This window comes from Eublepharis macularius, chromosome 17 (assembly GCF_028583425.1).
Source record: "Eublepharis macularius isolate TG4126 chromosome 17, MPM_Emac_v1.0, whole genome shotgun sequence".
Classification (NCBI taxonomy): Eukaryota; Metazoa; Chordata; class Lepidosauria; order Squamata; family Eublepharidae; genus Eublepharis; species Eublepharis macularius.
Window position 1 is genome coordinate 6,862,869 of NC_072806.1, and position 21,521 is coordinate 6,884,389.

The 21,521-nt window shown below is 47.2% G+C and overlaps 1 protein-coding gene across 1 annotated transcript in view; it reads right to left on the reverse strand.

Annotated features, from left to right (window-relative positions):
• Positions 1 to 5,730: 5,730 nt before the first annotated feature.
• Positions 5,731 to 21,521, reverse strand: part of CASZ1 (castor zinc finger 1) — a 115,844-nt gene continuing 100,053 nt past the window's right edge. Inside the window, exons 16-19 of the mRNA XM_055001350.1 lie at positions 17,329 to 17,477; positions 15,790 to 16,024; positions 14,352 to 14,648; positions 5,731 to 12,062 (exon numbers count right to left, since the gene is read on the reverse strand). Coding sequence (XP_054857325.1) covers positions 10,864 to 12,062; positions 14,352 to 14,648; positions 15,790 to 16,024; positions 17,329 to 17,477 — 1,880 coding nt within the window. The 3' untranslated portion in view covers positions 5,731 to 10,863. The remainder of the gene's footprint in view (positions 12,063 to 14,351; positions 14,649 to 15,789; positions 16,025 to 17,328; positions 17,478 to 21,521) is intronic.

The window sequence follows — 21,521 nt, forward strand, 5'->3', positions numbered from 1 at the left end:
GCACCATCAGTCTTCTCTTTGAAGCCTTCTGCTTGCCTGGCGCTGTCTTTTGGCTTGGGCAGCGAATTGGCAAGAAACTGGGGCAGGGGGCGGTTATTATTAATAATAATAAAAGAATCCTACACAACATGTTTGGCTGCTGTAATTCTCTCCCATGTGCACATCTTTCAAAATTGCAGTTGGAAATAGGAGAACACCCTGGAGAGCACTCTGGGAAGACGGTAAAAAGTCCAGTAGCACCTTCAAGACTAACCAACTTTAGTGTAGCATAAGCTTTCAAGAACCACAGCTCTCTTTGTCAGATGCAACTTTATTGTAGCATAAGCTTTCGAGAGCCACAGCTTTCTTTGTCAGATGCATTGTCGTGGTTCTCAAAAGCTTATGCTACAATAAAGTTGGTTAGTCTTAAAGGTACTACTGGACTCCTTACTATTTTACCACTACAGGCCAACACAGGGCCAAACTACAAGTGACGAATGACACAGGTTGGGCACTTGTCAGCTTTCCTCAAGTTTTGATGGGAAATGTAGGCAGCTTGGCGGAATGTTGGACAAGTGACAGTCGAAAAGTCCATTGCACAGCAGTCAGAGAGCCAAGCTGCAAGACCAGGACGCCTACATTTCTCATCAAAATGTGAGGGAAGCTGCCAAGTGTCCAACCTGTGTCAGGTATCACTTGTAGCTTGGCCCACCACTAACTCCTCTGGCTCCCTGGGAAGGCGTTTGTACTCTTAGATGGGCAGATGCTGAGGAAGAAATACGGCCCAATGGTAGCTACAACAGGATGAATATATGGTGTTGAGGGCTCTCTTGGTGCCAGCGTTGCCAGCCTCCACTTGGGGCCCGGAGATCTCCCAGAATGACCACTGATCTCCAGATGAGAAGCTGGCTGTTTTGGAGAGAGGTCCATGTGGCATCATACCCTGCTGAAGTCCCTCTCCAGGCTCCACCCCCAAATCTCCAGGAATTTCCCATTCCAGAGTTGGCAACCCTACTCAGTGCACTTCAAGGCTATTAATGATTTCTAGGCTGGGTCTTCTATGGTGCCTCACTCAGGTCAGGAAAGGGATTTTCCGCACGGAAATGATCCAAAGTGTTTTGGTGCCCAAGACTTGGCTATCCAAATGGTGCCCCCCCCCCCGTAGTGATGATAATATAATAGCAGGCTAAACCATTTAACAGTTTGCTTCTCTTTAATGCCAATAGCTGTGGTGAATAGATGTGCCTCCCGGAGACAAGGCAGGGAAAAGTTTGTCACCTGGGAGAGAGTTGGCTTCCCTCCGCCTTTCTTCCAGGCCACAAAGCACTAACTTATGCCTATGAGTGTGGGGAGGCTGCTAGTAGATAATTTGGTGAGTTGCTAACTTTGGCAGACTTGTACTGCTGCTTTGATTGGTGCCTACTCAAGGTGGGCAGCCTCACTCTGCCAGATGGTAGGACCTGCCCTGAATCCCCCCCCCCAATGTGATCTTGGTGGCCACTGGGCCCTCCTACACCTGAGGGGTTGGCAATAGCCGCTTGTGCTGAAGCTCCTGGTGCAATCTGCCTGGGATGGGTTTTGTGCCTGGGATTATTGCTTAAAATGAAGTCAGAAAGCTGCCGGAGCCCCTGATGGTTTTGACAGGAGGCTAATTTGTTCTGGCCTCGGTACAGGGCTTTGCCGAGCCGCCTTCCTGCAGCTCATGTTCTCTCCGCTCCAGTGTAAGGTTTTGTGAGTCTCTCTGCACAAGACATCTTACAGGGGGGTGCTCAAGCGACTTACTTTCTGGGTGGTCTTCTATTTAAGTGGACTCTTGTCTCCTTAGCAGTGCCTGTGCCGCCACAATGGGAGAACAAGTGTAAGAGCTTTCCCTTGAGCATCCCTGTGTTAGACGTCTTGCGCAGAGAGGCTATTTGTTTGGGGCTTGCGGCGAGCAGGTTTGCCTTCAGCTTAGGGGTTGTCTGCATTGGTTCCCCCCCCCCCCGTTGGTTCCAGCCTCATACTGTTTCAATTTATGCCCAGAGTAGCATGTGCGTTTTTTTGCCTTTGGTTTTCACACAGGATTTTTTGGTTTTCCTGGTTGTTTTGAAACCACTTGTACCGATCTTTTTCTGGAAGCTGATTCCGAGTCGATCCTTTCCTCCTGCATAGTTTCTTGTGGGTTTGGTTTGTGCTGCCCGTTCCCAGCCAGCGCCAACCCTTTCCCACCTCTGCCCGCGTTTCGAGTGCGCTTCCTGCGGCCTCTGCTCCGTTCCTGCCCGCGTTCCAGCCCAGGCATCGCACGAGCTTGTTGCCATCGCCCCGTCGCCTTGATTCCCCTTTGCACAGAGCCCGTTCCCGCCTGCAGGCTGCGCGCCTCTTTCGCCTAAACTAGTCACTCGCTCGTTGAAGGGAAGGCAGAGTCCCGCGAAGAGAGACGAGCAAGTCCCGACGGGAGCCCGGCGAGCTGCTGGCGCTCGTGCGTTTGTGCGCGTTGCTTTCTGCTGCAAAAGCAGTCGTGTAAAAAAAAAAAAAGAGCGCGTCCGCTCCAGGCAGGGCTCCAGCGAGAAAAAAACGCTGCGCTCCGAGGTCGGATTAGCAGCGCGTTCAGATAATGACGTCGGAAGAATAAGGCTGACTGGGAGGGAAAAGCGGGGGCGGGGGGCTTGGAAAGGAAGAGGAGCCTGCTGCTCCCCCCACCCCAGGCCGTGCTTGGCCTGGTCTGTGCCACCGATGCCAGGATCCCGTTATAGGCGTTACAGGTCACTCTGCGCCCTAGCTGGGGACTGTGCAGTGTGATTTTAGAACGAGCTTCCTGCTAAGCGGCAATTTTAGATGCTGCTTGCTGTGTTAGCTTGATGGGGCAAATGGTAAAGGAGATAAAATCAAAAGCAATTACAGTAGATGGGAAAACATACTCTCAACCTGTTCCTCTTGGATATACTGGAGTTTAAATTCCACAGAGCAGAAACTGCATCCGAAGAGAATGCTTGGCGTTAATTCTAGCGCCCCACAGTAACAGCAGAAGCTGCAGTATCTACATATTTCGTTAGTTCTGCCCAAAAGGATTTGTGTGTGCCCTTGGTATGCCATCGTTTGTATATTGCTTTCTCCTCATTCTGATCTGGGGGGCGGGCAGATAGTGGTTATTCTGCAACCTACTACCCTATTTTTTGTTGGTTAAAATAAAGCCAAGGTTGCTTGTTTTTCACATTTTCTGCTACCATACCCTATTGTAGTTGTTTTACTGAATGTCCTAACTGCTGTTCATTATTGTACTTTGCTCAGTGAATGTCCTAGGTGTTGATTATATTGTATTTTCACACACACAGTGTGATCCGCTTTAGATCTCGGTGAGAAAGGCGGACTAATAATACCTCGATCACTGTTTTATGGAGTGCGTGCTAGCCAGAAGTACACAGAAGTCTCATTTATGTTTAGGGGACCATTACCCTTAAATCTCTGCTGTTGACATTGCTGGGACTTGAACATGCTTCCTTGGGCTGCATCACGATCCTGTTTAATTTTTTTGCAAGAGCAACTGCAGGGAAGCTCTATTTTTGAGATTAGAGCCGGGGTTCCTTCCCACAGGCGCCACGGCACCCTCTGTCGCCCTTCGTGGCACCCAAGTGTTTTTGGAAAATGGACTGGGCTAGGTGGGGGTTTTGCCCAGCAGTTTCTGATTGGCGATCGGAGATCTGATTGGCTGTGCAGATTATTTACAAGTTGCTTCGGCGGCAGCTGCTAATACAGTACAAGATCTTCACTACATAACTGAAGGTAAGATGTGTGTTTATACAAGAAAGTATTTTTAAACAGTATGTTAATTTAAAAAGGTGTCCTGTTAAACCGAGCTTCTGCCTAAAATGCCGGAGTTTGTATTAGTTATGCATGACTATGCGCCATGAAAATTTTGTGTTTGGCTCTGCTGCCTGCAGCAGCCATTTTGTGGTTGTGTCCACTATCCAGTGTCAGAATTCTAAAGGGGTCCATGGTATAAAAGGTTTGGAGACCCCTGGATTAGAGGATATAACCAAGGTTTGTGATCATGCAGTGGTATGTACACATGCAGTGTGAATGCGTGCACTGTGTCTTCTGTAGTTGCAGGACCTCTTCCATTGTTCTTTCAAGGAAAATGCACACACAGCCCCCCCCCCCAAGATATTTTGCAACAGCAATGCATGGACGCATGGAGCTGCACAACATCATAAAGACCTCTGGCATATGTGTTGTATCAGCAGCCGTGTATCTCGCACCCATGTTTTGATAGATTTTGGAATACTGGGCTGCTAAAATGGAAATATAAAAGAGTAAACAGCAGAATAACCTATAGTCTTTTTCTCTCTCTCCCTCCCATTTTAAGGCTCATAAATCCATTCAGAGACTGCTTTTTCCCAGAGCTCCAAGTCATGTCTCACCAACGGAGTCATGTCTCGCTCCCATCTCCAACATCAGATTTCAGCCCAAAGGAGGATCAGTTATGGATTGGGGATGTGAAACTATCATAACCTCTTAATAGCCACCGGTCTTGGCTGAATGTTTCCCATCAGGTCAGTGAAGCAGAAGTGGTTGGTTGACCTACTTTGCTCTGTCTTTCAGTTACTTCAGGTGATGGATTGTGGCCTATACCCTCTGCAGGAAGATTCTGGAGGAGATGGGCCATTTCCTTGGAAACAGAGCAAGTTGGCTCAGTACCACCAGCTCACTCACAGAGTAGCATTGGTCTCATTACAGTTCAGCAGAAGGACATCTCTGTGTTTAAAGGGGACTACCTTGCCACTTCACTGGCAAATAGATGTGGGTGGCAGAGAAATAGCCGCCTAGCTCAGCTGTGAATTCAATGGGCGCTCTTGGCTGAATTGCAGTCCAGTTTCCCTTCTGCACAATGTGGATAGGAGCTCCTGGCAGCATATATGGCTTTTCTCTGTTCTCCTAACAACCCTGTGAAGTAGCCTTGGAGGACAGGAACTGGGCAAGGTCACCCGGTGAGCTCCATGGTTGAGCAGCCCCAGTGCAGTAGCCACTCCACCTCAATATACTCAGCCATAACCCCCCACCCCCAATACTCTACACTATATGGTGGAGATTGCCCTCAAGTCATAGCTGACTTAGAGTGACCCCTGGTGGAGTTTTCATGGCAAGAGACTATCAGAGGTGGTTTGCTTTTCACTGCCTCTGCAACCCTGACTTCATTGGAGGTCTCCCATCCAATTACTAACCAAGGCCGACCCTACTTAGCTTCTGGGATTTGACGAGGTGAGGCTTACCTGGGCTATCCAGGTCAGGACAAAACCCTGCCCTCAAGTCATAGCAGACTTATGGCAACCCCTGGTGGGGTTTTCATGGCAAGAGACTATCAGAGGTGGTTTGCCATTGCCTGCCTCTGCAACCCTGGTCTTCCTTGGAGGTCTGCCATCCAATTACTAACCAAGGCTGATCCTGCTTAGTTTCTGAGATCTGATGAGATCAGGCTCACCAGGGCTATCCAGGTCAGGGCACTCTATACTATAGTTAGTAATATTACTGCTTTTCTTTTTTCTCCACTGAGTAACAGTGGAATTGAGGGCATTCTCCCACAATTTGGAATTAGGCATTTTCTATGTCTATAGCAATTAAGCTTTGATCCCAGGACCAAAAAAGTTGGAGATTAAGCAACACCATGACATTTTAAAAGTACTAGTTAAATAATCAGAACTAAAATGAGGTTTGCATTCCTCTTAAATCAGATGATACTACAAATTAGCAGAAAGCTGCAATAGTTTGGGGGTTTTTTTGCTTGTTTGTTTTTTTCCAGTTTTTATTGAGTGAAAATGTCAAACCTTGCATCAGTCATGCAAAAAAAAAATCAAATAAATAAAACACATATATTAAATTTCTAATAGCACTAAATTCAAGTGGAAAAATATTCAGTTCTTAATAACGTAGGTGCTGAGGAGACCAAATTCAAGTAAAATCAGAGCACACCGTCCTGTTTTAGGATTTTTTTTTCACTTTCTGCATTATTTTTGTCTCAAAAACCTATATATAGCTATATATCTATACATATAGGGTATATACATATAGATATATACACACACATATATATGTGCATACATATTATTTTTATATTTATATATATATATACACATACATATTTATAAAACATTAAAAAGAGCATTGGTAATTCAAGCATCACTTTTTTTTCTTCTCCCACCCCCCACCCCCACACAGAAAAAAAAAATAAAAACGAGAAAAAAGTACACATTTAAAATTCAAAATGAGCTAGCAATGGCTTATAGTCCTAGTGTGTGCAATATGGATCTTACAAAAGGCTAGAATTCTCCCTCATAAGTTGTCGCTCTGCTTGTGTGGTTTGTTTCTCCTTTCTAAATCTAGGGACTTAAAAAAAAGCTTTTGCTACTATTTAAAAATGATTTTTTCCCCTTTACAAAAACCATTTCTTATGAACTTTATAACCCCTTTGGAGGAGTGGCTATTCCCCCCCCCCTTTTTAAGAGCAAGCGAATACTCAGAGGGTCTGGCCTATCGTTTTGGTTGTGTGTGTGTAAAACTGTGTTCTCTTCTCTTCCTGCCCCTTTTTTAAACGTTGGCGTGTTCCTCTGCAGCCCACCTGTGATTTTTCAAGCATATCACCTCCCACTGTTGCCTGATCCACCAGAAAACATTTCATGAGCTGTGACCCTCAAAAGCTCATACCCTAACACAAATTTTGTTAGTCTTACAGGTGCAAATGAACTCTTGGTCTTTTCTACTGATCTGGGATTGGAATGGTTTCTCTAGAGCCAAAGAGCCCTTGAGAATTTTCCAACAGCATGCAACGCTGTGCGGTGTATTGCCCGACAAAGTTAATCGTGTTTAAATGCCTTACTTAATTGGTATCCCTCTCTCTGAAAACATGCGGAGATCCCCGTCACAGCACTGACACTCCCTGTAGCTTTTAAGCCTATTCTTAATTTCATCCTCAGAGCCAAGGGCTGTTAAGTGCATCTTTTCAAACCAGGCCCCCTTGGAGGGCAGTGGATCATGTTTATAAATAGATAAGATTAAAAAAAAATACTCCCTTTCATTATTTTGTAAGCAAAGAAAAATAATAGAAAGTTTGAAAACTGGGGAGGGGGGAAGTATTTACTGTTCTGTTTATTTTGATGGCCAGGTGCTTGAAACAGGAGGGGACAGCTGGGTAGGAAAAGTGGTTATTTGAGGACAGTGTGGAATAAGAGGCTGAAACCAAAGCGGTTGCAGAGAACCACCTGGGGAAGCATGTAGAACTGGCTAATTTCAATGACCCCCCCCCCCCAGTCTGTAAGTGCCCCTGCTTTGCCCTTTTGTGCTAGCTGATAGACACTGACCAGGGCTTGTGGGTCAGAAACGTGGGACACTTCATCGGTTAAAAGCGTCCTATGTAAACACATATACAGTTGACTCTCGAGCCTTGTAGGCTGCCTGTTCAAGCCAGTGTGTGTTACAGCGACACCAAAACATCCCCTAACACAAGGCTTAACGGTCACTCCCCCTATCCCGATATTTTCAAAAAATATTACTGCAAGCAGGTGGTACTGTTGAGCTTGATAGCACCTCTTGGCATGTGACCTAAGCAGTAAAAAACTGGGGTAAAATGTGCTTTGAAATCCTGCCCAGACTTCCTTCGTTGCCCACATCACTGTTCTCCCTTCTCCCATTTTTTTTTTAAATTAAAATATATATACCCTGTGTTTTGTCTTGGTTCCTGTGTCAGCAAACCTGAGTCCCTTTGAGAGATCAAAAACTTGAAATAAAATCTCGTTAACTACCAATTCTCTCCACTGTTTTTGACATTGTGAAGTTGCCAAATTGACTCCCTCCCTACTTTGTTGGCATGGCTGGGAAAAGTGGTGGAACTCAGTGGGTTGCCAGCACAGGAGGCAACTCCTGGCGGGAAGTGGTGCCCCTGATACCACATGTGTGCGCGCAAAGTGAGCACATGCTTCCGGGACCGCGCAATGATGTCACTTTGGGTCAGCTGGAACAATGAGGGAGTTTTTTAAAGTTTAAATCACCCTCAGTGAAAATGGTCACATGGCCGGTGCCCCTGCCCCCTGATCTCCAGACAGAGGGGAGTTTAGATTGCCCTCTGCGCAGCGGCATGGAGGGAAATCTAAACTCCCCTCTATCTGGAGATCAGGAGGCAGGGCCACTGGCCATGCGACCATTTTCAAGCGGTGCCGGAACTCCGTTCCACCGCGTTCCAGCTGAAAAAAACCCCTGCTGAGTTTTATTATTTATGTAAAACATTTTTTTTAAATTCCTGCCTTTCTGTGTGCACAAAGCGGTGGCTATTGATTCACCATGTCAAAAATGACATGAGATCCAGCATTTAAGTCTTTTGTATTGTTTTGTTTTCAGCTATGGAAATGGGAGCCATCAGTTTTCTAGCTGATGCCCGAAAAGTAGCTGCCCCAACTTCCCGAAACAAAGAGCAAAACAGAAATAACATCCTGTGCACATAAAAAGGCCACACAAAGAAATCAGTTTGGAATTTGGAGAAGGTCATATAATTACATGACGATTAGTGACTTTTTTCTTTTTTTAAAAAAATAATGTTTACCTAATTGAAAACTGAATTTAGAACTGCTTGCTGTTCTATAAGGAGAGGTGTACAGACAAGAGTGGCGAAGACCCCTTTAGCTTTTGCTGCTTAACTAAGCTGCTCTTCATATAGGGGTGGGGGGATAAATGCCCACAACTGAGAGTGGAAGGGTGCGACTGATAATGGTACACGAGTAAGCAAACAGGATGTCAGAGAGTCTGATCTGTGAGACAGAGGGTTTTTTTATTAGATACTCACAGATTACTCTATTGTGTGGCTCCTCTCCGTTTGTTCTCTCTCTCTAATATTAGCCTTTTTACAGGGGGGGGGGAATACTGTACAACCCCCCCCCCCCCCGGGCCTTTTCTTAGCTATTGTCCCTCTTCCTTAGCGGTAAAAAAACCCCTTACTTCCCACCAATAGTCTTATCAGATCTGTTTCCCACCCTTCTGTTTAAACTGCCAAGTTGCTTGTGTGTGTGATTGCTTGATCGAGGAATTCAATAAAGCTCTGAGCCTTTTTGCACTAAAATGACATGTCCATTGGACACAGAGGGTTGTTTCCTGTGGCTGGCTTGGTTAGGCATTAACAGCTCGAAACTAAAACCACCAAGTATTGGAAAGCAAAGGGCCTTAAGGGCTCCAGGGAGTCAAAAACAACAGCTGCTTCTTTGGGAGGGGGCCCTAACATACTCCCCGTTTAGGAAGTGCCTGGACTCTGCCCATGTTCATGGTGGTTGTGGGACTGGACTTTCAGCCCAGGGGTGCCTCTTTTGTGTGCCGCGCAGCTGTGAGCTGCACAGAGGGCAACTAGGCCTCTCACCTTCCATGAACTGCAACTTGGGATCATCGCAGCCCCACAAGGACAAAGAAGCATTTCCTTCCTTGGATTCAGAATGGTCTAGTACTCATGTCCCACTTCTGAGGAAAGAGGCCCAAGCATGTCCAAAGAGGGGCCCTGGAAGATTTGAGACTCTCCCCTTCCTCCCAAACCCCACCCCCCTTAAACAGTGGAAGGCATCGCCCCTTTTTTCAACTTTCATAAAACATACTTAAGCGGTGTCCAAAAATCGAGACCGCAGCCAGGGATAGGCGGATTGTTTCTTTATCATACATAGCTAAATAAAACCGTCCTCGGGAACGAGGGCTAGTTAGGCCCACTATGAGGTACTGCTGCGTTCTTTCCTTTCATTAGCAGCAAGGCAAAGTATGGTATCCTGAGCGCCCCTCCCCTAATCCGTGTCCCACTCCAAGTTCAGAATCGGAGGGAGGTGGCTTTGAAACAGGGAAAGGAAAAAAAGTGAACACGTTTAGGGCAATGGTATCTTGGGCTGGGGAGGGTTAAATCCAAGCCCCTCTGCGAGGAATCTTTTCACTGCTACCCCATACCCTTTACTGCCATTACCACTTGTTAGACCCCCCGACCCACCCCAGACTGTTCCACATGGATGAGGAGTCTGGCAATATAAATAGTTTTTTTTCTTTCTTTAAAAAAGTTATTATTATTATTATTATTCTTTTCTTTAATAACAAAGAGGATCTGGAAGAACAGAGAGATGTCCCCATTCCCAGCCTTGTTCACTTAATTAATGCTTCTCTCTCTCTTTTTTTAAAACTGATTAATAAATACCCCTTCCCCAACCAACCCAAACTGCCTGAGACCCACATTTCTCCTGTTCATTTGATGCTGGAGAAAAAGAAGTAGTAGTATGAGTGATACTGACACCCACCCCAACCCCAACCCCAACCCCCCTTCCCTCAGGTGGCAAAGAACTTAGCTTGTGGCTTTAAAGGAACCAAATCCTTATTTGCAAATATATATTATCATTATCCCTAATATTCACCATCAGATGCTAGCTGCCCCCTCTCCCTGAGAATGGGAGGAGTCTTAAAAGGACAAATGAAAACAAAAAAATAAAATAGAACTTGGAGGAAAATAAACAACTCTTCTCTCCCCCACCCCATACAAATAGTAGTTTGGGGAAAGAAGGGGAAACGGTTGCCCTTACGGTTAGCACATCCATCTTCTCCGTGGCCCACCCGATCTGCATAATAGTAAAGTGATTTGCCTGCCGTCTGCCACCCTGTAAACATGTGCGTCCCAACAGACGGCATCTCTGCCCCCCCGCCCCTCCCATGGGCACAAGGCTTTCTTCATCATGTGGTCCAAGGATTTGATTTTTCTTCCCCCTTCCACTCTTGTGCGTGTTCTGGGGTGGAGTTGGGATGTTTGTTTCGCCGCTTGCCATCCTAGCATTTGTTCTTGCCTCACATAGTGGGGTCCTCTATCAAGTCAATTTTTTTTTAAAAAAAGACCGAAATCCTGCTGTTATCAGTAGGTTAAGTGGAGGCCTCTGGGACCGCGGGGGCTGGGGCTGGCTCTCCCAGTGGCCTGGAAGCATCGCTGTGGCCTGCAGGAGACATGGCCTCGCCCAGTTCCCTAACGTCTTTAGCAGGCAAGCCCTCTGCGTCAGGAAGCGACTCTTCGGAATCTGTGTTCAGATCCTCTTCCTCGTCGTCATCTTCCTCGTCGTCATCGTCATCTTCCTCCTCCTCATCCTCTTCATTCATTTCTTCCTCTTCATCTTCCTCATCGTGGGAGGAATCGTCTTCTTCCTCCACATGGCCACAGCTTGTGGGTACCTGATCACGCTCTAGGGGGGCTGTGCCCTCTCCGTTGGGGGAAGGGTTACTGCTTGCTCCCTCTGGCGGTTTTTGACTGAGGTCCAGGGAGTCGTTGAGGCCCAGGCCAGCAGCGTTCTGCAGGAAGAAGAGGGAGGTGTTTGCATCGGTGCTGAGGTTGAGAGAGCTGTCCAGGTTGACGGAAGAGTTCTGTGCATCGTACTCCAGTGCGGAGTGGGGGAGGCAATCAGGGCCTGGAGAGATGGCCGGCAGCTCTCCTCGTTCCTGCTTCTCATGTTTGCGCTTGTGCGAGTCCATCTGTGACATGCCAACGACCGTGTGCTTGCAACCTGGGTAGGTACAGTGGAAGTGGGAACACTTGAGTTTGTACTTGCAGTCGGACACCCCACAGTCCACGCTGGAACTGAACTGGCAGAAGCCGGCAGCGCTGATCACATCCTGCTTGCCGTGGTGTTTGCGGTGGGCCGTCACTTTAGTGCTATCGGTGCAGCGGAAGCCACAGCGCAGGCAGTGGAAGTGCGTGCTGTTGCCCGAGAACTGACAGTCGGGGAAGTTGCAGCTGAGAGAGGACTTGAAGCGCTTGAAGTCATCCAGCACCAGGTTGTCAACACGGTCATGGTGCTGTGCGTGCTTGTACATGTGGGTGCGGCCACAGAACTTGTAGCCACAGTTCTCCCGGGTGCAGTGGTAGTGGGTGACTTTCAGGGAGAACTGGCAGCTGGAGTCCTTGCAATCCTCATAGAGGTCATAACGCCGAAAGCCCTCCAGCATCATCCCTTCATCCAGCATCTTGCGGGAGGATGCAGTTTTGCGTCGCTTTCCAAACGGGGACATGTCCTCGATGATCCAGAAGCGCTTCTTGGCCCCTGCTGCAGTTGGCATGGTGATGGTGTTCCCTACAGAAACGAACAGAGAGAAAGAGGAATTCAGAGCTGAACTGGATCAGGACCATTTCGCTTACCTATTTGGCTGCATTTGAGAAGCTGTTTTTTCCTGACCTGCCTGGATCTCTGCACTTGCCGGATGGTGGATATTGTGGAATGGGACTCTCTCTCTAAAGAGGTCTAAAGTACAATGTACAGCCAAGCTGCAGAAATCAATTTTAATCTGAAGTGTATTGCAACGGACCCCTTCAGACAAACTGATCTCACTTACGTTTCTAAAACGTTGCCACTGCAAAGTCAAGACATCCCTGAAAAGAAATGCTCATTCGAACACACACTGTTGAGATTTTCAGTCATTCATCTGACCAAGTTCAACAGTACTGCTTTGTGAATTCTATTCTCAGTCTTACCCTGATTCTGCAAGCTGTGAATGGCACTAGAGATGGGGAATGGGCTTTTCACTACTTTTTGCTGGCTGTGTATTTTTTCCTTTGTTGCTTTATTTCGGAAGGGCCTTTGTGATTTTTTGCTACCATACCTAAATATTTGTACTCTAGTCAGAACAAAGAAGCAGGAGGCCAAAACAGACCATGTCAATGAACAGCAGGCTCCGCCAGGGAAACGGACGGCCTGAGCACAGAACGAGATCTCATTTTCAAAATGTTTGCTCAGGGACTCCAAAGCCACCTTTGTCTGTCTGAAAAATAGGTAACGTTTTACTTGCTCTCTCCCACACATTTCCTGGTGAGTGCTTTACAGCCAAATTGAAAATTTGGACCCTTACACATTTTTTTAAAGAATTTGACATATTAGGATTACAGCTGAATCCAAGCTTGGACCCCTTCAGCCTCACAAGCAGTGGTGGGAAGAGCAGGCAACCGATAGCCACAGATACGCAGGAAAAGTCCCAGAGAGATATTTTTCGATTCTGTGGGCCCATTTGTAAGACGACCTGCGTCCATATAGTACTTCTGGAGGCAGAATGAAATACATCTACTGTGCCTCCGATTTATGCCTGCCCAGGGCTTCATCCTGCATGAGTCCCCCGCCGACTCCAGTCCAAGCAATGGTGATAGCAAGGCCATTATGGGCCATGCCACCTGCCAGACAGAAGTAGCACTTGGAAGCCTCCCCCCCCACCCCCATGACCCCAACCAATCCAAGTAGACAATTCATTTGTTCAGGCACAGGCTGGGTTGGAGCCGAGTCCCTATGCCCAAACCAACACGCTCCTTGAAAAGCTTTTCTTTGGGTCTCAGTCATATGCAGTCTCTTGATGACCACATAAGAACTGCTGTATGCAAGGCTGAAAACACCTTTGAGATTCCTAAACAGATTTTAAAGTGCCTGGGCTACTGTTTGCAGCTTATGTTTTAGAAAAATGAGTGATGTTGGTTAACTTTTCTGCCCTATACCCATCATGAGCGTCCTGACCTGAATAGCCCAGGTGAGCCTGAGCTCTTCAGATCTCAGAAACTAAGCAGGGTCGGCCTTGGTTAGTAACTGGATGGGAGACCTCCAGCGAAGGGGAGGCAGGCAGTGGCAAATCACCTCTGATAGCCTCTTGCCATGAAAACCCAGCCAGGGGTCGCCATAAGTCTGCTATGACTTGAGGGCACCACACACACACACACCATGAGCACAGGGAACCACTTTTAAATCCAGTGTGCCCTGTTGTGCTGGGGTGAATTCAGACAACTCGTTCACTAACAGCTCATGTGCAAAGAATCACATTACATGGAATTACTTTTCTGGAAATGAATTTTCTAGCACAATCTAAAATAACATCTGTCTTCTCTGAAAATCTCTCCCTCTCTTTTTTTTACTCATACTATTTATTACAGCAAAAGCCAGCAGTGTAAAACAATACAGTTCCAAGTAATAAATAAATACTATTGTTACAAAAAGATCAAGGATATAAAAAGGATAAAAGTTAAAATACTAAAGGTTACTGAGCTCTGGGAATCTTCTAGAAGAAATTTGCGCAAGATTTCTGGTGTAAAATCCAAATAGGATTGCAAAGGGTTAAATTTAGACAAGAGAGGTAATATGAGGCGAGACCGTTCTTCACAATAAAATTCACAGAATAAGAGTATGTGGGTAACAGATTCCACCATATTGGACATGCATGGACATAGGCGCTCATGCATTGGTATCCACAAGAATCTCTCTTTTTAAAAAAAAACAATCTAGCATTTTTGGTACATGGTAGAAATACTACAGTGGGAAGATGGAGGGAGAAAGTGTGATGATGGGGGGGGAGGGGTTGTTAACTGGGAGAGAAAGCATCGAACCGTTTACCTGCTGCGTCCTGAACTAGAGGGACATCACTTTTGACTGGAGCCGGAGTGGCCATGATGGGTGAGAACCCTGTCGAGCTGGTGGCGGGCATGATAATGCCCCTGCTGGATCCCAGAGTGGCACTGAGCAGAGAGTATGAGACGCAAGATGGAGAGAAGAGATAGGGGAGGGAAGGGAGGGGAGATCTGAGCAGGGCTTGTGAGAAAGATGGAGGCAGAGGTGGTGGCTGTGGAGCAGCGTGGCTAACGTCATCGCCAGCAGCAGCAGCAGGAGGAGGAGGAGGAGCAGCCAGGCAGCCTGGAGAAATGTGGAAAGAAAAAAGAGCAGGAGAAAAAAAGAACCAAAAAATAAAATAAAATACAAGGGGAACAGAAAAAAACAGAACCAAAATGAGAACCCAGGAGTGTAAGCGATACAATGAAAATGGAGAGCACATTCACACGTACGGAACAGAACCATAACAGAGAAGAAAATGGATGGTGCGCAATGAACAGCAGTGCCAGTGAAGTGAGCGTCACCAGAGAAAACGGGAGGAGGAGGGGAGGCCTTGGGCCTTCTGCACTGAGGGGGAAGCTTGATTTTTGTATGAGGACTATGTTCATCCTATCTCCAGGTTGTCCAGGGCAGGGCGGCTATGGCCGAGCAAGGTCATCATTTAAAGATGCCACGGGCAGTGACATTGTTCAAGAGAGGGTTGCAGGAGGGGCTGTTTATCTGAGCTGACTGGTGGTCAGCCCCAGTTGCTATCTTTTCCATAAACTGTCCCTGTCTAGCATAGGCAAAGATGTTAACTGCAACTTCATTACTTTGGTTCTGTGCATCTCTCATGCTTAGCAAGTTGGCCCTAAGCAACTGTCATCAACTATAACAGGACAAGGAGGAATTGTTATTTTTTTAAACTGCTGTCGTCATCACGGGAACCCTATGAGGGCTGTGTTGCGGGTGAATCAAATATATTGTGGGACATGCTGACCTACTCCCTCAAACTGCTCTTGATACCCCGACTGGATTACTGTTTCCAAGATTTTTCTGGACATGGCAAGCGGTGCCGGAGAATTCATAGAACTTTTTCGTTGTCTTAACAGTCTTCCAAAAAGAAAACTTAAACAAAGGAACTGCATAAAAATAAATAATCTCTGAGGAGTAAATGCGACTACTCTAAATACCTCCTAGTCTTGAGACTTTGGTGTCTGCAGTTCATCTTACAGAAACCAGTGAATTCCATTCTGAGCCAGGATACCTTTTTGTGCACAGTGAAAGAAAAGACCATGAAGATTTTGGTAGCACCCCCATCAGCAGCAGAGGTGTGAATGGCAGAGGAAATCCAGAATCACTGTAGAGTGGCTTCCGTTTGCAATGGAAAGCACCAAGGATTGTGATTTTAGCCTCTCGGAAGCAAAGAATCACTAACCACCAGCTGCCCCACTGGACCACTTACCTGCCGAAGTGCTTTCGTTGCCCACTGGAGTACTGGAGCAGCTGCGATCCATGTTCGAGGACTCAGAGGAAATGCCGCCAGGGCTGCATCCCGTGTAGTCGACGTACTCGTCTGCCTCCGTATCCATCAGGCTTTGGGGTCCCTGAAAGGAAGCGGGAGTCCCTGATGATGCTGGGCTTGGTGCCATGCTACTGACTTGAGGGAGGTTTTCATTCCTTGGAGTCTGCCCAATAACCTGAAGCAAGAAAATCAATACAGAGGATTGGGGCACTGTGGGAATGATTCCTGCAACAAAGCATGGAGGCCGGGGGCTGAGCAGACATCGCTTTGCACGTGCTGCGTTTTGCCTAAATCTGCTCCTGAAGGATGGCTGGGCTATGCTGGCTAAGACACCAGGGCTGGCAACATGGAAACCACCTGGCTTTGGACTCTGAGTGTTAATCTTGGCAATGGGAATCCTGCTGTGTCAATACTGTTGCCCTGAGAGCCTGGGAGTGTTAATCTTGGCACCAACATTGAACCTGCTGAATTTAGCAGCAGGGAGTGTGAATGCTGGCACTGGCCATTCAGTGCATGAATTAAGATGCAAGCGTGTTCTTCTGTTCTACTGACTTCACTACTCCAGTAGATGTCTGTGTGAGTCCTATTATCTAGGGTATGGGAAGAGATGAAGGCAATTTGGATTCAATTTGGATTCAATTTTACAACCGCCCGGATTGCTGCTATTCAGGACTACGTAGTGACACGAAGTGGGGCTGACATGGATGAAATTTTTTCTGGCCTAACAGGAGTACTTTTGGAATGGCTCCTCTACTATGTGAGGATTGAGAAACTGTGTGGATTTTATAAGAGGCAGGATTTTTTTTCCGCTGGAACACGGGAACAGAGTTCCGGCACCTCTTGAAAATGGTCACATGGCTGGTGGCCCCACCCCCTGATCTCCAGACAGAGGGGAGTTGAGATTGCCTTCCACGCCGTGCGGTGCGGAGGGCAATCTAAACTCCCCTCTGTCTGGAGATCGGGGGCGGGGCCACTGGCCATGTGACCATTTTTGCCAAGAGCAATTTAAACTTTTAAAAACTCCCCCCTTGCTCCAGCTGACCCAAAGTGACGTCATTGTGCAGTCCTGGGAGCATGCACGCACTTTGCACACACGCATGTGGTACCAGGAGCACTACCTCCCACCAAGAGTTGCCCCCTGTGCTGGCAACCCACTGAGTTCCCCCACCTCTTTTCCCAGAAAAAAAGCCCCGATGAGAGGGATTTGCAAACGAAGAGCTTTCGGGAATTTTGCATCACCCTTGTGAATCTTTTCCTGGAATATTCACATCAGTCTTAGATTGTGAGGTAATATTTTCCATGCAGTGCTGCTTATGGGAATGTGGGCGGCTCAGTGTTCATCCACATCCCTCATCTGCGCGTCAGCTGTTGTGATACAGTCCACTGTACCATGTGGAATAAGACGGACTGCCGTTCAATTACAGAACCTCCCCCGCCCCCCTGCAAAGACATTTATATGATCGGGGCGGGGTAAATTACCTGAGTGGGAACACGGTCAAAGTTCTTCCCCAGCATCCTCCTCATATGCTTCCGCGCGTGGGACGTCATCTGGTGCTTCAAAAGGAAGGAGAACTGGCAGCCTTCGCGAATGCAGTGGAAATGGCTGTTCACCTGGTTGTACTTGCAGCCTGGAAAGGGAGAACGCAAAGCGGATTACCACCTGGAGCGGGCAGGGCTGCTGGCAAGAAATGCACCCCAGGCATCAACTTCTGCAAGGCTGAAGCCATGCTGGAATGACCGTTGCCTCTGTTTGCCATCTGTAAAACGTTGGCCGAGGACACACGGATGTGGTGGGATCGGTAGAAGCAACGAAAGTGGCACGAGCTTTTCTGTATAGCAGCTGCTGCTGCTAGAGGAGGTTTCGACTAGTCTGACGTTTGTATTTTTATTTTTTAGACCATCCACACTGCAAGCGCATCCCTGGAACTGACCTCCCTCCCAAAAGTTGCAGAGAGAAGGTCCCCCTCTATTTGTAGCAGCGTGGGAAGGCAAAGAGGAGGGAGCTTATTTCCCGTTTTTTACGGGAACTGGTATAGTGAGGTAGTTAATAAGAAAGATCTGATAAGCCTGGAAGTTCCCAATTTCACCTCAGTCGCAACCTAAAGGGCTTGGACAAGACACTGTTTCTCTCTCAGCCCTTCCTCATAACCTGCAATAAAGCATCCCTCTGATAAAGGTTAGCAAGAGAATATCTGCAATGCACTGGATACACCTAAAACAACACTTTGTACAGTGATTATTGTGGGCCCTCCGTCTTCAGGACTTTTGTGGATGCCACATAGTAGACAAAATTTTTTTCACACTGCCCTGTTTGACCAGAAGTTCGGCTTGCTCTGGAAAAATACTTGGCCCAGACTCTTTGCTTGGAAGTGAAAACCCGGGTGTTTTTCTACCCTGGTTCACCATGCAACTGAAAAGCAGGATGCAGGGATGTGAATCAATTTGTGAATTAGAAGGGTAATATTAACGGTCAATGCTGCTGAACTAAATTCTGCACACAAATACAGGAGCATTGTGAGCTCATTCTTCAACATGCCCAAGAAAGTGCACCCCCCCCAAACCTGCCCTTGCCAAAACCAGCTTGTGAATAGGACAAACTTTTTTTTCTTAAGGATAAAATGCAGTTTTATGTCCCCTGCCAAGTTTGTGTTTGTTTAGATATTATTCTGCTCCGTCAGAAAAAAACCTTTCCTCCCCACAGCCCCACCTCATCTGCTCTCCCCATCCCGCCGCCATTCTGTTCATCTTTCAGGAAGAAGAACAAACAGTGCTGGCAGGACTGAAACTCTATCGGCAAAAGGCAGGTGAAGGCTTGCCCGTTGCCGGGGCAGCTGAGTGTCACGTATCGTAGGCTGCCTTTGTCTGGCCCCGGCTACCCCCTGAAACACCACAGGTTGAGCAAACAACAGCAACCTCCAAGCCTCTTGACATTCGTAAGCCAAGATCCAGGTAAGGGGAGGTCTTATGGTGTTTCTCGTTGCCCAGGTTACCTCAGGCGGCTGGCTGTCACTCTAACATAAATTCTTTATGAAGTAAAAACAGAAGTGTTCTTCTCTACCTCCCTTTAGATCTTGGGTGGTTTTGTGTGTGAGCCTGTCTTGTGTTTGTTTGTGTGTGTGGGTTATTTTTATCCACCATCGATAGATTACATTGCATGGGCGGGGTGGGGGGGGGACCAAGGACATAAAGAGGACTGAACCTCATTTGTTCTGAGGTCTCTGGCAAGGACCTGACACCATGACAACATGGAATGAAATGTTTCTAAGGGGCAAGAGGCGTTGCTAGGATTAACGGCTAAAAGTGGGTGCCATTTTGCCCCCTGCCTCCCCAAACCAGGGGGGAACCAAAATGGCTGGGGTGGACCTTTTCTTCTAGTCTGCCTCAGTTTGGCTGAAAAAAGCGACTGCATGCCTTGAATGGTTGCTGGGTTCAAAAACTATTTGTCTAAAACAAAACAAACATTTAAAAACACAAATCCACCTTTGGTACCTGTTTATAACCCAGCCTCCATTCTAGGTACTGAATGTGGTTGAACTTTGTTGAGCTTCTTGTTCTCTTCGTCAGATGCATCTGACGAAGAGAGCTGTGGCTCGCTAAAGCTTATGCTACAATAAAGTTGGTTAGTCTTAAAGGTGCTACTGGACTCTTTACTATTTTGCAACTACAGACTAACACGGCCAACTCCTCTGAATCTCTTGCTGCAGAAGCCATAACAGCAGGTGGGTGGCTCTGCTCTGTTCTCTGTGGGGCCCCTTGGCCTCTAATATGTAGACCTCATATTTTTAGCATCTCCCACATCACCCCCCCTTTTTTTTCCCCAGCCCATGCTCTAGTAATCTCTCTATCCTGCTACAGGAACATCCTCATTTACTTTGTTTCTGTGCAAAAGCCATCTTTGATCACATTCTCTTTTCTTAAAATCCTGGCTGCTCGTCACATGCTACGTCAAATTCAAGCTTCTAGTCCTCATGGTTAATCACTGCCAACATCTTCATCTCAGTCTTCTTGCTAGCTTTATTCTGCACGAGCACAATACCACTGTCTACTTCTCCTGGCTTTATAATGTAAATAAAAATTTAAAAAGTAAATCCAGATCAGTTCAATCCAGATCAAACCTGGATGTTTTTAGCCCTCTCACCCAACCTCAAGTCGTTGCTTGAAGCTGCTACTTGTCCTGCTTGGTGAAATAGCTAGCTTGCCTCTGTGTTCCCCCCCAAAAGGGAAGAGAGCAGCTCATTGACCTTCATAGGTCAATCTTTATTATTTTATTTATTTCATTTATACCCTACTTTTCTCTCCAATGGGGACCCAAAGTGGCTTACAGCCGTCTCCGTTTTATCCTCACAACCTCCCTGTGAGGTAAGGCAGAGTTGGGATTTGAACCTGTATCTACCAGATCCTAGTCCGATACTCTAAACACAACGTCATGCTGGCTGTCATGCCACCGGAAGTTGGTTTCTCTTCCTTCCATGCATCCCAACTCATAGAAAATCTAGGTGGCTCCTAAATTTTGCAAACATTACAGCTCTTGCAATACAGTCTGAGGAACTGGGAAGATTCTCTTCTGTTGCGATTCCGCAGCTAAGCCAATGGCGCACGTTCCTCTCCCGACGGCCTGTGCCTGCTCTTAGCTTGGAGAGAGGGGCTAAGAGATTGAGGCACGGTGTGTGGTTTTGGCCAGAGCAGGCTTGCTTTGTTTGCCATTAACTGCTGGAGGCATTTGGGGCAGGGGTGGGGGTTATGATTTTGTAATTGCTTTGGCACTGCCGACTACATTGGATGAACAGAGCTGCCAACCACACACCTCTGCTCTCTGCCGTCTGTCAAGTGCTTTGAAGTGCTGGTGTTCGGCTGGGTTGTTGGCATTAGAAGAGGCAACGCAACACTTGCCTCCAGCACTGAAGTAGAAATGGGTGCCAGGAGAAAGGTGGGGTAACCTAGAGAATGAGAGAAACTCTCCGAGTGGGAAATACTGGCTTCTGCCACTCAGGCATGGCACTGGATGTCAAAGGCCTGCAGCTCAAGTTGCTGGAATCAAGGGGCGGGGGGGAAGGAAACTACTGGGAGAGTCCTGATTTTTTTTCCTCATGCCCAAATCCCTAACGATCAGGACAGGGTTTGCTCCCCTGATTCTGCTTGAATACAAATTGAGGATATACATACAGCCCTGCCCTGTCATGGTAATGGGGCACACTTGTATCCATGATTCTTCAGGTCTTCCCCATTTGAGCGTTGGCTAATTGGGGGCCGGGCCCACCGAGCAAATGGAGGCATTCAAGTTGGTTAATGGAACTTTGCCAAGGAGGGTGTGTTTGCCTAACAACAGACTGCAGAAAGTTTTGGCAGAAAAGTGAGCTAGATTTTTGACTGTGCATGAGACTAGAAAGAGAAGCTGGATAAAAAGCTTTCTGGTGGGCTCTTCACACATTGCGCCCTCGGGAATCTACTCTGGCACGGGTGCAACCCGTGTGCTTGCTGTTGCATCAACCTGCAAATTTTTAGAGAGGGAAGGTCTCTGGTGTTCCCTCCTCCTCCACAGAAACTGATCTTCCAAAGGCTTTTGGGACAGCCGCTATCAAACGTAACGAGAAGAGAGCCTGCCTCATCAGAGAAACAGCCAAACCCATCGGAAGAAACTGGCAAGTCCCTGCATTATCAAGAAGTGGCTTTGT